Source organism: Mastomys coucha, unplaced genomic scaffold (genome assembly GCF_008632895.1).
Source record: "Mastomys coucha isolate ucsf_1 unplaced genomic scaffold, UCSF_Mcou_1 pScaffold22, whole genome shotgun sequence".
Taxonomy (NCBI): domain Eukaryota; kingdom Metazoa; phylum Chordata; class Mammalia; order Rodentia; family Muridae; genus Mastomys; species Mastomys coucha.
In genome coordinates, this window is record NW_022196905.1 from 137,592,733 (window position 1) to 137,608,880 (window position 16,148).

Genomic DNA, 16,148 nt, shown 5'->3' on the forward strand with positions numbered 1-16,148 from the left:
GAAGGAAGACCACAGGGTCCAGCCCAGCGTCTAGGCGCTGCTGCGCGTGCGCACTTCTGTTTGTGTGCACGTTCACGCAAGCGCACGACCGCTGCGCTGCCCTGGCTTCCTGCGGTCTGTGTCTCTACGCTCGCATCCGCAGCTTTGGCTCGCGCGAACTGGTGTCCCGAGCCTGCGGGGCCGAGGCCTGTGCATCTGGTCGGCGGCAGGCCGACGCGGCTTTGCAGGCCGGGGGAGGCCGAGGGCTGGGCTGAAAGGGGCGGCAAGACCCGGGCCCGGCGCGGCCTCCTAGGTGAGGCCTGAGGATACGTACAGATCAGGGCCGGGGGAGGGAGGCTGGGTCCTTCTGATGGATTGCGGGGGCCTGAGACTGCTTGCGGGGGCCTGAGCGATCAGCGCCTGCGCGATGCCTCGTCCCCCTCCCGTCTTCAACGTGAGGGATCCGGGACAGTAGCAATGGTCGTGTTGACAGTTTTGGGTGCATAGATGGTCCAAGGATGAAGCCTGCGGGCATAGGAGAGGTCAGCTCAGTAGCCTGAGCTGCAGAGGCGCTGTCCAAACTCCTACCGCACTTTACACCCCTTCCTCCCAGAGCTTCAGAGTCTCATGCCATCTGCACCCTTGCTCTGCCTGCTAGGTTTCCCGAGCCTGTCCCTGCAGAATCCTATGGTCTAGTTCAGGAAAAGTTTGTGTTTGCGTCTGTTCATAGGGGAAGACTGTGGGTCTGCGATGATAGTGACATAACCGAGGTCACGCAGAGCGCAGAGCTTAGGAGTGCTAAGTCCCCGGCCAGCGCCGGCGTTCCTTCTGTCGTATTAAAGTCGTGGTCACAGTATCATGTAATTTTATATAAATACATTTCCCACCAGGTTAACTTTTGTTTTCAGAGCAGCCCGTGAGTATTCTTTTGTATTCTGTAGTAAATGGCAATTATTTAACTAGCATTTCTTGTTAATTTCTTGTTAATTCACTTCGACAGCCATACTCATTCATTCCCCCACGTCCCAATGCACGGTTGCAATTCTCCAGTCCTTTCTGAAAGCCAACGATACCACCATCCCTAAGGTTTTCTCCTGGGAATGTTCCAGGAGGTTTTTATTTAGGAGACTTCCCCTTTTTTCATGCCCACTCATAATGACGTTGTTTTTCCTTCCCCAGACCCGACTGCATTAGTCCTTTTACAGATTTTTCCTACCGCAGTGGAAGATGAATACATCCTTGGTAAGTTTGGTTTTGTTTCCATTGTCTGATTTGGTTTACTACACTCAAAGAGGCACAGGACAGATCAGGCTTTAAAGGGAAAAATAGATACAACAGAAAGAGATAAAAGTTAGAATCAGACAAAACAGTAGTGCACAGTAGTAAGCTGTGTCGTACTCATATCTGTAGGTAGCATAGCCCATACCAAGTCCTTACAATGCTGTAGTTGATACCTTGACCAGATTTAAAGATGAGCCTCTGGGCATGCCTGTCGGGCTTGTCTTGATCACATTCACTGACGTAAGAAAACCTATTTTGTTCTGAACAAGGCCATTCCCTGGGTCTCTTGGACAGCATAAACTGGGGAAAGAGACTTGAGTACTAGCAAGCATGTCTTCCTCCTCCTGTTTCCTGACTGTGGGTTTGATGTGGCTCCTGCTGCGTTGGCTTATGTTGGGCTGTACCCATTGACCTGCCCTGTCTTTAGCGGCCTCTGTAGACTCCTCTGTCTGTTTCTGTGATGTCTGTCTTGTTGCCCTGTTCCTAGATTTAGAATTTCTTCTGCTTCCATGTGGATCTTTTTTTTTTTAAGTTTATTTATTATTTAATGTATGTGAGTACACTCTCCAACCTCAGACACACCAGAAGAGGGCAGCAGATCTCATTACAGATGGTTGTGAGCCACTGTGTGGTTGCTGGGAATTGAACTCAGGACCTCTGGAAGAGCAGTCAGTGCTCTTAACCACTGAGCCATCTCTCCAACCCCCCCCCCCCATGTGGATCTTTTTACCCTGCTTACATCTGGCTCTCCTGTCTTTTCCCAGTGGCTCTGTGTTAGTTTACCTGTGGATTAGCCAGCTGCCTGCTGAGCATCTCTGTGGAATATGTCTATCGTTGTACCATCCAGTTCCTTTCCTCATGTTTTCTGTTGCCCCGCCTGAAATTCCTCAAGGATGCAATGCATTCAGATCCATTTTTCTACCACCACATTCAGTTTTTTCTATGGTCTGAGTAGTTTCTCTTTGTTTGGTTTGTTTCAATTTTTTTTTTTTTTTTTTTTTTTTTTTTATCATTGCTTGGTTCACAGAGGGTCTTGGTATGTAGCTCAGGCTGCCCTTGAACTTTTTAGCCAGGGTTAAAAGCATATTCTACCATCCCTGGCTCTGTTGATGGCTTTCAGTGACCAAGAAGTTCAGTGACAGACCCATTTGACTTTTTATTTACCCTCAAATAACTTTCCTTCCCCTAGGCTAGAGTTACTTGTTACTTAGGAGTCATTTATTCACTGGCAAGTGCCAGTGTACTCCTCTAGGCATCAGTATTCACCAAAGAGTAGAGCATTCCTTCCCAGTGGCTCACTTAGGCTCCCTTAGTGGGAGAGTCACAAATAGAGACACACACACACTGGGGATGAAGAGAGTGCTAAGTTTATCCTGAATGTGCTCTCAGTAAAAAGCTGGTCCCTGGGTGCTTTTAATATGAGAGAAGTTCATATACTTGGAGAGCGATTCTGTCAGCTCACATTCAAGTAGCCATAGATCTGTGATCTTGTTTTATCTTACTGTTTGGGTTTGTTTTTTGTTGGTTTTTTTGTTTGTTTGTTTGAATTATTTGTGGGTGCACATGCCATGTTGGGTGTGTGGAGGTCAAATGACTACTTTTAGGAGTCAGGTCGTGGGGATTGAATGCATGTTGCCAGATTTGGTGGCAAGCACCTTCACCTGATGAGCCATCTTGCTGGCCCTCATGTTTTCTTTATAAGACACTCTGTCATTTACATTTCTTTTCCAAAGCAATGATTTCACATCTTTCTTTCCTGAAAACAGATCTGAAGGATCTTTTGTCATATGGATGGTTAAAGTATATTTATATTTATAATACCATACACTTATTAACCAATAACATAGATACCAGGGGAGTCTACTTCACTGTGCCAAGTGCCTCCCTCCCATAGAGTCCATGATGCCCGCTGGCATTTGCAGGAAGCAATTGTAAATGAAATGGTTTATTCAAAAGTGAAGGACTGAAAGGTAGTTTGGGGAGCTGAGGACATGGCTCAGTGATCATGGCTTTAGTGTTTGCCCCACAAGTGTGTAAACTGGAGTACAGATTTTCAGAAACCCATAAGAAATGCCAACTGGGTGTGTCAGCCTGCCTGTAGTTATAGCCATGGAAGGAGGCGGCAAGGGGATCATGAGAGCAAGTTGGCTAGGAAGGTGACACTAGCCATGTCACCCCGTTCTGGGGTTGATTGAGAGTCTGTGCAGTACAGAATGTTGAAGCATAGGGTGTGCATGTCTGGAGTACAGAGACTTGGACAAGCAATAATAACTTGGGAAGTGTGGGTACATAGAAGGTAGTTAAACTGTCCATGAATCCAGGGAGGCTCTCCATCACAGCAGTCGGTGCTCTGGGTACCTGAAGAAGAGAAGAGCTAGCGGAGGACACAGGAAGCTGGGGGTGGGGCACCAGCTTTGTTCATATACTGGAGGGCGTTTGGAAGAGCAGGGTGTACCTAGGACTCCATGGGTGTCCCTTGGGCCTAGGCACCTAAGTAGTGGAACTATTTCTGTCGGTTTTTGAGTCTCCAGCAGCCAGGTTTATTCTTAGCTTGCATTTCAAGCATCCTGCTGCTGCTGCTGCTGCTCCTCCTCCTCCTCTTCCTCCTTTTCTTCTTCTTCCTCCTCCTCCTCCTCCTCCTCCTTGTCTTCCTCCTCCTCCTCTTCCTTCTTCTTCTTCTTCTTCTTCTTCTTCTTCTTCTTCTTCTTCTTCTTCTTCTAAGATTTATTTATTTTATTTACATGAGTACACTGGAGCTGTCTTCAGACACACCAGAAGATGGCAGCAGATCCCATAACAGACTCCCCCCAGTGATTTTTTAATGTATATAAATGAGCCACATGGCGGCGGGGGGGGGGGGTTGTTTGCTTGCTTGCTTGCTTGCTTTTTCACATGTGCATTTGTGTATATGCATGGTTTGCATGTCTCCATGGACGTGGAGGCCCAGGTTGGTGTTGGGAATCATCAGTCACCCTTATACTTTATTCATTGAAGAAAGATCTCTTATCTCAACCCAAAGCTCTCCAGTATGGTTAGTTCTCTGGAGAGTCCCTGTCTTGACTTTCAAGATTGAAACTTCAGATGGGGAGCCTGGCATTTGCATGGGTTTCTGGAAGTCCAAACTCTGGTACAAACACTCATATTGCAAACACTTTTCTGTAGCCCCAAGGCAGCATGCTTTTGATAAGCATGCTTTCTTCTCACAGTCAGTAATATAAAGTAAGATATACAGTGTTCATGGTTAACTGTACCAGCGAGCTTGGGAAGATCTTATCTTCAGGTGCCCACTCTGTGATCTGATTCTGATCGTGTCTTTGCAGGGCCCTCTGTCATTCAAGGATGTGGCTGTGGCCTTCACCCAGGAGGAGTGGCAGCAGCTGGACCCTGAGGAGAGGACAACATACAGGGATGTGATGCTGGAGACCTACAGCAACCTCGTCTCCGTGGGTGAGGGTCACTTGCTTCCCAAGTGCTCAGATGTGGGATGTCCATCAGAGCTGGTGCCTTTAAGTTTGAGTTGACTGTGAGCGACTTGTTCTGACCACCAGAAGGTCCTGACCTTTCTGTGAAAATAAAGCCCTGGGGCTCTTGGGCTGCACTGCAGATGCAGGGTCACTTTCCAGCACAGTAGAAACCCCGAAGCCACGCAGGCAGGCTCAAGTTCTTTTCCATTTCTCATTAACAGGGTATCACATTATCAAACCGGATGTTATCATCAAGTTGGAACAAGGAGAAGAGCCATGGATAGTAGAAGGAGCATTCTCACCTCAGAGCTATCCAGGTGTGTTAGTGGAGGCAGAGAGCAGATGGTAGCTGGGGAGTTCCTCTGAGGAATAGTCTCATCATCCCAAGCTTTAGAAGTTACTGAAGGTAGTCAGTCACCCTTACAGGCTTCTTCCTTCCCCCATGGAAGTACTTGTTTATAGTCTTCCCCCTGGCTGCCGTTACCCATCATCAAAGGTTCCTAGCTGGCTATGGGAGGTGTGTGTCTTAAAACCCAGCACTTGAGGAAGAGGAGGTGGATCTCCAGGAGTTCTAGGCCAGTATGGTATACAGAGCAAGTTCCAGGACAGTCAGGACTACACAGAAAGACCTTGGTTTTCTTTTGGCGGGGAGGGCTTAGATGGGAGGGGGAGAAAGAACAGAAGCCAGTTCCTTTTTTCTCTACACCTTGGACCTTAGCATCTTGAGTTACCCATTTTCATAGTTTCCTTTCATTGGGCATTCATAAGTGTAGTATCAAAAGACAGTCTTTTTCATGCATAAGTTGTTAACCCCCGTTCCCCGCCCCACCCCACCCCCGCTTTCTTTTCATTCTCTTTGACTGAAATGCTTGGGGCTCTGTATAAGTCACTTTCTGTGGCTGGGATAAAAAAACCCCACAAAAGGAACTTAAGGGAGAAAGGGCTTTTTATTTTGACTCCAGCTTAAGGACGCATACAGTCCATCACAGTCCGGAGGTCACAGCAGCAGGACTTTGAGGTGGTTGCTCATACTGCATCTGCAGTCAGGAAGCGAGAGAGATGCAGGCTGGGGCCCAGCGCACCTTCTTCTTCCTTTTCATTTAGTCCAGAATCCTAGCCAAGGGACCCGTGCTGCACGCAGTGGGTGGTTCCCACCTCACCTCACCTCATCTACCTCACCTCACCTCACCTGGATAATCCCCACAGGCCTGACTTCTAGGTGACTCAGCACTCTCTTGAGTTGGCAATATTAACCACCATGGGCTCTTTTTTTTTTTTTAACCTTTATCTTTATCTTACACATATATTTTGCCTGCATGTGTGTCTGTGTACCATGTCTGTGCAGTGCTTGTGGAGGACGGAAGAGGGCACTGATTATCCTCAGACTGGAGTTACCAACGGCTGGCTGTAGGTCGCCATGTGTGTGCTAGGAGCCTAAACCAGGTCCTCTGGAAGAGCAACTGATGTGCTTAACCAATAAGCCATCTCTCCAGCCACGTTAACTTTATTTATTATTATTAGGAGCATGTGTGTCTGGATTCAGCAGCAGCACATGTCTTAGGTTATGGGAGAACTCTGAGTGATTCTCTCCTTCCTTCATGTGGGATCTAGAGAATGAACCTAAGTTGCTAGCTTTGAGCAGCAAGCTCCCATACTGAGCGAGCCATTTCACGTCCCACCTCAGGTCAGGTTAAAACATTTCTATACTAAACCATGTGACCCCAGCCTCTCCCCCTGTTGACACTTTTCTTGTTCCTTGGCAGTGCCCCTTCATTGTTGAAATCCAGTCCCTCAGCTCATACTTACAGTTTCATTTTGCTTGTTTCATGTTTTTTTTTTTGTTTTGTTTTTTTGGTTTTTTTTTTTTTTTTGGTTTTTAGAGACGATTTCTTTGTGTAGCCCAGACTGTCTTAGAGCTCTGTAGACCAGGTGGCCTCGAACTCAGAGATCCATTTATTTCTGTCTCCCGAGTGCTGAAGTAAAGGCATGCGCCACTTACAGTTTTGTTCCCAAGCCCTTGAAGGATATTCCCTTGGATTGTGTACATAAATGGCATTTGATTCATTTGTCTTCCCACCGTAAGTCTCTGGGAAGGATTGTGTCCCACCTGTGTCCCCTGGCTGAATGATTTCTCAGAGGCTTCACTGTCAGTTTGGTCAGGTTTTATTTGCCTGTCCATTTCTACTGAGTCACACCGGGGTTGCAGCTGCTCTGCATAGTTCCTGCCGGCTTTTCTCTGATAATAGCGTGTGTTTCTTTTGTTCTTGCTGTGTGTGAAAATTGATTATGAACTCTTGCAGCGGACAGTGGCTGAGCGCCTTTCCTGTCTCCCCTTGCGGCTTGGTCACACTGTCTTCAATTCCCATCATGGCCCTCACTATTTCTAAGAATATCCGCTTATCGGTGGAACTGGTCTTCAGAATCCCGGGCTGTTTTTCCCTTAGGAAATACCTTACTTTACCCTCTACACAGTGGTAATGTTAAGTACGGAAGGGGTCTGGTTTCTGTAAATCCTAATTGGCTTGGAACGGCTCTTCATCTTAGATATCCAGGAAAGGAGAGATATCCTTTACAAAATAAACCTATGGAAGTTCCTTGTCTCCCAAGGCTTAACACAGCGTTGGTTCCATATTGCCTGTAAGAAGTGGTTTCCTGACACACTCACTAACCTCCTTTGGTCCGTGGTCTTTGTGTCTTCTCTTCATGGATTTTTCATGTCCGCAGCTGTATGTTTCATTAGGATGGGCTGTGCAGCTCATGTATAAGGTGTGTAAGTCTGAGCTCCAGTTTCCATCCCTGGGAGTGTCGCCATTGCTCAGCCTTCTCTCTGCAGTAAAGTGTGCAAGAAGTCAGGCAGGAGAGCAGTAGGGATGGAGACTTGTGGGTGCCCGGGTGCCAAGAATTTCTTGGCTATCCCAGAAATCCTAGTGTAAGCCAGTGAGTGGCACTGTGATTGACTTCTCAGGTGACTTGGTAGGACATGATGATGTTGACAGTATTGATCACCAAAGCAAATCCCGATTTCTATGTATTTCATGACTGTCCTGTCTTTGTTCAATTAGTAACTTGTTTTTCCTGGAACGGAATGTCTTCTGTTATTTTAATTTTTTAGATGTTTGTTATATATATAAGTACACTGTCGATACCTTCAGACTCACCAAAAGAGGGCATCAAATCCCATTACAGATGGTTGTGAGCCACCATGTGGTTGCTGGGATTTGAACTCAGGACCTCTGGAAGAATAGTCAGTGCTCTTAACTGCTGAGCCATCTCTCCAGCTCCACAGAATGTTTTCAGTTCTGACTGATCCTGGCTTCAAGTCATCATTGTGTCCAGGTGATGACCCATTGATTTTTTTGACACTGGTGGATTCTAGGAGGCTGTAAGTTTAGGAGATTAAATTGATAATATATGACTTAATCTGCATGACATCGATTAAGATTGGTCTATCCCCTAATTTCTAAGATAAGTGAGAACATCATCACCGTTGGAGAAGCACACTGAGTGACCTAATTCTTAAGTCCACGTGCTCCATGAAAGTCACACTCAGAATTAGGAAACTGGCAGGCTGTGTAGGGATGGGCGTAGTAGTTCTTTTCTATGGCCATGAGAAAACTGAGACAATGTACAGAAGAAAGTCCCTCACTGACAGAGCAAGGAGGATGGTACCAGGTAGGCAGGAGTAGCAGCTGAGAGTTCAGGGCTCAGTCCCCAGACAGGAAGCAGAGAGCTCACTCACAATGGCACTGAAATGGCCCCTGGTGACACACTTCTTTCAGGAAGGCCACACTTCCTAATCCTCCCCAAACAGCTACCAACTGGGCACCAAGTATTTAAATGCTCAAGACTTACAGGGGACAGCTCATTCAAGCCAACAGAGCAGGCTACAGCAGTCACTGGTAGATTAAAGGTGGAAAAAAATCATCTTGAATGTGTGTCTTGTGTGTGTGCTGTTCTGGGCACTTCGACTCCTACAGTTTCACAGCAACCCTGTAACATAAAGCCCATCATTTCCTGCTGACATGGGGAGAGACTGACTATAGAGGCTGCTAAATACCTGTCCCTGGGTGACCACATCAGTTCACATGATACAGGGCTGAATAGGAACAGTAGTAAACTTCGTGGTCAAATGCACTCTGTCTTAAACCACAGCACTGGTAGAATATTTTTTTAAATCCGCACTTTTAGCAGATGATGTCTCTTTCTGTGCCATCTGATACTTCTTGTTCCACAGTGCTTGTCAGAGTCAAACGAAGGCCCTGTTTCCATGTATCTTGTTCTCTTTCTTGTGCAATGGTGCTCCTGGCTGGCCTGAAGGCTTTCCCTGTTTGCTGAGATTTCTTCCGTTGGCCTTTTCTCCAGCATTGCATTTGCCGGTTATTGCGCTGGGTCTGTGAACAAAGTACTCCAAAACAGCCTGTATCAGAGGTACTGTGCGTGCTTCATCAGGTCACTCTCCTTCCCACCAATGGGATCTGTCCGTGTTACTCTGAGAGCAGAGTGAACTAGCCTTAGCCACGCCTGTGAGGCTAGATACCAGATGAGAGGCCCTGTATGAGTCTCAGACTATGCCTTATGTAGGAAAATGTACAAATATTGGTTCATTTTTGCCTCTTTTTAGATGAGATCTGGCCCATGAGCAGCCTGATGGAGGAAGACCAGGGAGATGAAGAGAACCAGTCAAGTCCAGCTGTGCTCAGCTACAAAAGCCCCATCGATGCTTCTAGTAAGGCCATCGATGGAGAAACAAAGTTCATTCCCTCAGGGAGGGTCCTCCCTAAATGCGACTCCTGTGAGAAGAGCCTGATGTGTGTCTCCGCATTCATCCGTATCGACGGAAGCTATGCAAAACTGCGGCCCAATGTGTGTGCCGGGTGTGGGAAGCCCCTCCCCCACAGTAAGCTTGAGGAAACCCATCCTGGAGATGAGTCTTATGAATTTAGTGGGGATGGAGATGAGGACACGCTAAGTGAAGAAAGCGTTTATCAGAAGATTCACTTTCTGGAGAAGCCCTTTGACTATGTTGAGTGCCAGAAATCCTTCCCCAAGAGCACTGTGTTTCTTAATCACCTGGAAGAGGAGCCCTGCGACTGGGATGGATCTGAAGTAGCTTTTCTGCAGACGCCAGGCCTCAGTGCCGACCAGGATTCTCTCATGGAGATGAAGCCCTACGAGTGCCAGCAATGTGGGAAGTCCTTCTGCAAGAAGTCAAAGTTCATCATCCACCAGAGGACTCACACAGGTGAGAAGCCCTTCAAGTGCAGTCAGTGCGGGAAGTCCTTCTGCCAGAAGGGCACCCTCACCGTCCACCAGAGGACCCACACGGGGGAGAAGCCCTACGAGTGTACCGAGTGCGGGAAGACCTTCTACCAGAAGCTGCACCTCATTCAGCACCAGAGAACCCATTCAGGCGAGAAGCCCTACAAATGCGGCTACTGCGGGAAGTCCTTCTGCCAGAAAACACACCTCACTCAGCACCAGAGGACACACTCAGGAGAGAGGCCCTACGTCTGTCACGACTGTGGCAAGACATTTTCTCAGAAGTCAGCACTCAATGACCACCAGAAGATACACACAGGCGTCAAACTCTACAAGTGCAGTGAGTGTGGCAAGTGCTTCTGCCGCAAGTCCACGCTCACAACCCACATGAGGACACACACGGGCGAGAAGCCGTACGAATGTAACGAGTGTGGGAAGTTCTTCTCCAGGTTGTCATACCTCACTGTGCATTACAGAACCCACTCAGGGGAGAAGCCCTACGAGTGTACGGAGTGCGGGAAGACCTTCTACCTGAACTCGGCCCTCATGAGGCATCAGAGGGTGCACACGGGGGAGAAGCCTTACGAGTGTAGTGAGTGTGGGAAATTATTCTCGCAGCTGTCCTACCTCACCGTGCATCACAGAACTCACTCAGGAGTGAAGCCCTATGAGTGTAGCGAGTGTGGGAAGACCTTCTACCAGAATTCAGCCCTTTGTAGACACCGGAGAATTCACCGAGGGGAGAAACCCTATGAATGTTACATATGTGGCAAGTTCTTCTCTCAGATGTCCTACCTCACGATCCATCACAGAATTCATTCAGGAGAGAAGCCCTATGAGTGCAGTGAGTGTGGGAAGACCTTCTGCCAGAATTCAGCCCTCAACAGACATCAGCGCACACACACGGGAGAAAAAGCCTACGAGTGTTACGAATGTGGGAAGTGCTTCTCCCAGATGTCTTATCTCACGATCCACCACAGGATCCATTCGGGAGAGAAGCCCTTCGAATGTAACGAGTGCGGCAAGGCCTTCTCTCGGATGTCGTACCTCACTGTGCATTACAGAACCCATTCAGGGGAGAAGCCCTACGAGTGTACGGAGTGCGGGAAGAAATTCTACCACAAGTCAGCATTCAATAGCCATCAGAGAACTCATAGGAGAGGGAGTGGGAATGGGGTTGATATGGGAAGGCTCCTTTAAAGCCAGACGAAAGTCGGCCTTCTCAGTAAGCTAGAAACTCCTGTCTGCCATTGAGCCCTGATGTACAATTGGTCCTCAGTACCCATAGGCTCCATCTCCGAGGATTTAACCCTCCAAAACTACATAGGAAAAGGGTTTCTTTGTGCTGAATATGTGCAGATTATTTTTTTGTCTTTCTTCCCCAAGTAGTACAATATAACAGCTTTTATATTGTATTTATATGGTATTAAGCATTATAAATAATCTAGAGATGAGTTAAAGCTCATGGGAGGATTGTGTAGGGTGTGCACAATTATGATGTCATCTTACATAGGGACTTACTCTGCAGACTCTGGTGTCCAGGTGGTCTCAGAACAGTACTCCCACATACCAAAGGATACCTCTGTCAGAGAGCTCACACAAATGATCATGAACAAGTCTGTGTGAGACAGATTCATCAGAAACTCACGGGGCAGAGCCACAGCTGTGAAAAGAGCACACAGCAGACTCTACAGGAGTCAGAATGTATAAATATGTCTCGGCATAGCTTCAAACTGCTTCAGGGAGCCGACTCAACTGAAGGGATGTGGGAAGCACACTCCTTTTGCAACTGCTAATACTAAAGGACGTTTTGTAAAAATTAAAAGAAGAGGGGCTGGAGAGATGGCTCAGCGTTTGAGAGCACTGGCTGCTCTTCCAGAGGTCCTGAATTCAATTCCCAACAACCACATGGTGGCTCACAACCATCTGTATTGGGATCCGATACCCTCTTCTGGGGTGTCTGAGGACAGTGACAGTGTACTCATATACATAACATAAATAAATTTAAAAAAAAAATAAAAGAAATACTCTGCTAGAAATAGTACACTCTGTAACTACAGGATGTAAAATTGTCAGTCTGGTTAGCCAAGTTTGCCACACTAAACTGGTAAATGATTCCCTAGGAACACAGGGCTTGGGGTTTCTGATTCAGTAACCATCACAGAAATCTCATGTTTAGTTTTAATTAAGCTTGGAAAGTGTTGTGTTGTTACTTTGTAACATATGGTGAGATTACCCATTCTGAGGAGGTTCCCCATGCTGTTACTATCTTCATATGCACTGCCACTGAGCAGTCTTTGGAAGTTAGGAAGTATGTTTTTTCTTCCTTGGATTTTCAAATGCATTGGGTCATTGTCACAGGATTCTATCCTCTGTAAAGAAGCCAGGTTTTTTTTCCCCCAACCATAGCAAAGACAGAAATATATCTATAAGACAGAAAACTCTGAATAGATAATTGTAAACTATGCCAGAAGTCTGTCAAGGTGAGAAATAGCCTTAGCACTCACTGTACTCTGTACAACTAAGAACTACACTTAGGATATTGCCATTGGCTCACTTTTTTCACGTGGATGCTTACTCGTGTGGGGAGCACAATGGCTGGGTAGCACGGTACGTGCTATAGGTATGAACACACTCTGCTCTCCTGTCCCTTGGAAGTGAGAGCACACACAGAGCACTGTGACAGACTTCACCCAGTGCCTTCTGCCGCTCCCTTCTTGGCTTTCCAAGTCATCTAAGTGCATTCCTCCTTGGATGATGGGATGTAACTCCTGGGAAGTTTTCATTGCTGGGGATGACTCTTTCTCGGAACCTTGGACCCAGGTCCAGAGAGTTAGAAAGGATATCCGCAATCATTTCTTGAAAGGGTCTCCTCGAAGCAGCAGAACCTAATGGACATCACCCTGTCTGGATGCAGTGCCTGATAATGACTGCCAACCATGTATACCGTGTAGTCATGGTTACAGAAAGTAGAATAATCGGGGACTGGAACAATATCATGTAGCCACTAAACCAACATGTAGCCACTCCGTGTCTGGACTGTGGGTTTTGTTTTTTGTTTTTCTAAGAGACTGTTTGTAAACCAGGTGACTTAGGACCGTTCTGTCTTAGGACAGCCTACCTAGTGCCGCAGTACACTTTGTAGGAGTTATGCAATTTAGAAGCGGACTCTAGGTAAATCATTTATTTTGATGTGTTAATAGAGAGATTTATTGTCTATAAATTTGGATGTAAATAATCTGAGCATTGAAACAAATGTGTATGCTTCCTCGAGCTGTCCTGTCATCAGCCTATAAGATTATTTTCCTATGTGTTCATACATGTACATGTGTGCATGCATGTGGAGGCCCCAGGACTTCAGGTGTTGTTCTTTGGGTGCTGTCTCCATTGTTTGCTATGACATGGTCTCACTTACTGGCCTGGAGTTTACCAAGTAAACTAGGCTGGCCCCAGCTTGTATCAGGAGCCACCTGTATGCAGCTTCCCATCATGGGTCTCTCAAGTGCTCAGCTTCGTACATGGGACCTAGGGGTGGAACTCACACAATAGTCCTGGTCCTCACACAGCAGGCAGGGCACCATTGGCCACCCACGGCTGCATCTGGCTTTTATGAGACAAGCACTCGGCCTACCGAGCCCTTGTTTTGTCTTGTTTGAGATACAAGTGTTGCTTTGCAGCTCTGATAGGCCTCCAACTCATGGTGGCAGTCCTGCCTTAAGTCTCTCAAGTGTGGGAGTACAGATATGAACCACCAGTTTGACCCATAGAGTTTTGGAAACTGACAATCTCAGGTTTATTCCATTTTCTAATACATGAAGTTTATTTGGGGTAGTTTAGCTCGCACATGGCTTATTGCTTACATTATTTGGTGATGTATGGTATGAAGTAAGGATCTAATTTTGTTCACTTTCAGATAATTCTCCTGATAGCCCATATCTTTTGAACCATTTATCCACTATACATCATCCATGTATGAGACTCACATTTTGTTGCTCAGCACCCCACACCTCCCATGACCTTGTATAATTGTGAGTTTCTGAAAGTTTGGTAGGTGGTTTTAGTTTGGTGTTGAAACAAAAATTGATAGTGTATTTGTTGAAATGATATCTAAAGCAAGGTATGGTGGTATGCACCTATAATCCAAGCACTTGGAAGATAGAGGCAAGACAAGCGGGCCAGCCAACTTGAAGTAGTTAGCCACATACACAAAGGTTTCCCACAAGTGTATCATAACTTGATGACAAGAGACATCATTATGTGTACATGTGGAGGTCTTAGGGGGATACCAGGTATCTCTCTATCTTGCCTCTATTTTTTGAGATGAGGACCTGAAGCCTGTAGATACATGTCTAAATTGATTGGGATCTACCTGCTGTTATGCCCAATCTCCAGCTTTCTCCATGGGTTTTGAAGATTGAAACCCTCCTACTTGTTCAAGAGGCAACTTACTGACTGACCCATCTCCTCAACCCATAATATTTATTTAGAGAAAAGATACAGCACTACCACCAGGAAGGACCATGTGTGTGGGCCCTGGATTTGCCCAGTTCATTCTTGTCATCTCTGCACCCAGTTGTGATCCACCTCTAGCCTCGAATTCACATGACTGTCCCCAAATTTTGGCAAGCTTTTTAGAACACCTCTACTTAAAAGTAAGTCCTACAAGGAAATTTCTTTTGTCACACAGATGACTATGAAAAGTAAGTTGCACTGAAGAGAGATATCAGTGGCTAAGATACTTGCCCTGCAAGCAGAACAGAGTTCAAGGCCTCAGAACCCATAGAAATGCAAGGCATACATAGTAGCCCACTTATAACTCCAGCCTCAGAGGCAAATACAAGAGAGACCAGAGCAGGCTGGCCAGCTAGAGAGCTGGGTTTGATTGACATCCCCTGCCTCAATGAAAAATGTGGAGGAGTGATCCCAGATGATTGCAGGCATCAATTTCTGGCTTACACATGCATAGAAACCCAAACGTGGGACCACATACATGCACACATAAAAAATCCATCCATTGGATTTTTTTTTAAAAAAAGCATTTATTTAATCTATGTGTGTGCATGCCTGAGTGTACATATGTGCACCATATGTGTACAGAAGCCCATGGAAATCAGAAGAGGATATTGAGTCCCCTGGAGCCAGTCTTGCATATCGTTGTGAGCCACCCCTTGGTTGCAAGAAACTGAACTGTCTGCAACTGTATGATAACAGTTGAGCCATCTCTCTAGCTCCCTCCTCCATCGAATGCCAAGTTTATGATGCTTGTGGAAGCATCTGGCTTGTTGCTACCACCTGAAGCTGGAGGTGGGATAGAAGCAATAACTGTGTGGACATAGAAACTAGAGACCCATCAGGGATTGCCAAGCAAGCAAAGCACTTTGAGAAGGATTATTAGATGACAGCCTCAGGTGCTAAATGACACCTGAACTGGAGTCTTGCTGCATAAGGCCTTTCCTCTCTGTACAGCCTTTTAGAGAAACATATTCAAGGTGCTGGAGAGATAGCTCAGTTGATGAAGTACTTGCTATGCAAACATGAAATCCGAGTTTGACCCCCAGTACCTCCTGAGGCGGGGAGACAGGAGAATCTCTGGGGCTCACTAGCCTGCCAGAAAACTCGTGAGAAACCCTGTCTCAAAAAAATAAGGTAAAGCTGGACTTGTTAATCCCAGCACTTGGGAGGCAGAGGAAGGTGGATCTCTGTGAGTTCAAAGCCATCCTGGACTATAAACCGAGTTCCAAGCGACACAGATAACCTCTGCCTCAAAAAAACAAAGAAGAAAAGAAACAAACAAAAAAAGAAGGAAGGAAGAGAAAGGAAGGGTGTAGAGTGACTACAGAAGACAGCTAACATCAGCCTCAGGCCTATAAACACATGTGCACACATGCAAACATTCATATACATCCACAATTTTAAAATATGTCTGAGTGTATGTCTGTGTACCATCTACGTCAGAAAAGGGGTCAGATCCCCTAAAACTCTAGGTACAGGTGACTGTGAGCCACACAGTTGCTGGGAACGGAAGCTGGTTCTTCTAAACGAGTAATCAGAGCCCTTACTTCCCAAGCCATCTATCCAGCCCCACATATTTAAAACAGACAAATTAACAATCAAACAAAAACACCAAGAGACACATGTTCTAACTATAACAAGTGAAATGAGGAA

At 46.3% G+C, this 16,148-nt stretch overlaps 1 protein-coding gene across 3 annotated transcripts; it reads left to right on the plus strand.

Annotated features, from left to right (window-relative positions):
• Nucleotides 1-46: 46 nt before the first annotated feature.
• Nucleotides 47-13,256, plus strand: Znf12 (zinc finger protein 12). 3 transcript variants are annotated; one of them, XM_031338616.1, is made up of 5 exons: nucleotides 47-292; nucleotides 1,159-1,221; nucleotides 4,581-4,707; nucleotides 4,946-5,041; nucleotides 9,346-13,256. In XM_031338616.1, the coding sequence occupies exons 2-5, from the start codon at nucleotides 1,207-1,209 to the stop codon at nucleotides 11,181-11,183; spliced, it is 2,076 nt and encodes a 691-aa protein (XP_031194476.1). In that variant the 5' UTR covers nucleotides 47-292; nucleotides 1,159-1,206; the 3' UTR covers nucleotides 11,184-13,256. The 3 variants fall into 3 exon arrangements, with proteins under 3 accessions (XP_031194476.1, XP_031194478.1, XP_031194477.1); XM_031338618.1 differs by lacking the exon at nucleotides 4,946-5,041; XM_031338617.1 differs by lacking the exon at nucleotides 47-292 and having other exon boundaries at nucleotides 304-1,221.
• The last annotated feature ends 2,892 nt before the right edge of the window (nucleotides 13,257-16,148 follow it).

Bases quoted from the DNA above. Each gene is read 5' to 3' on its own strand.
- Znf12 (XM_031338616.1), top strand. The intron at 4,708-4,945 runs GTGAGGGTCACT...TCTCATTAACAG, and splicing joins CAGCAACCTCGTCTCCGTGG to GGTATCACATTATCAAACCG. The intron at 5,042-9,345 runs GTGTGTTAGTGG...GCCTCTTTTTAG, and splicing joins CTCACCTCAGAGCTATCCAG to ATGAGATCTGGCCCATGAGC.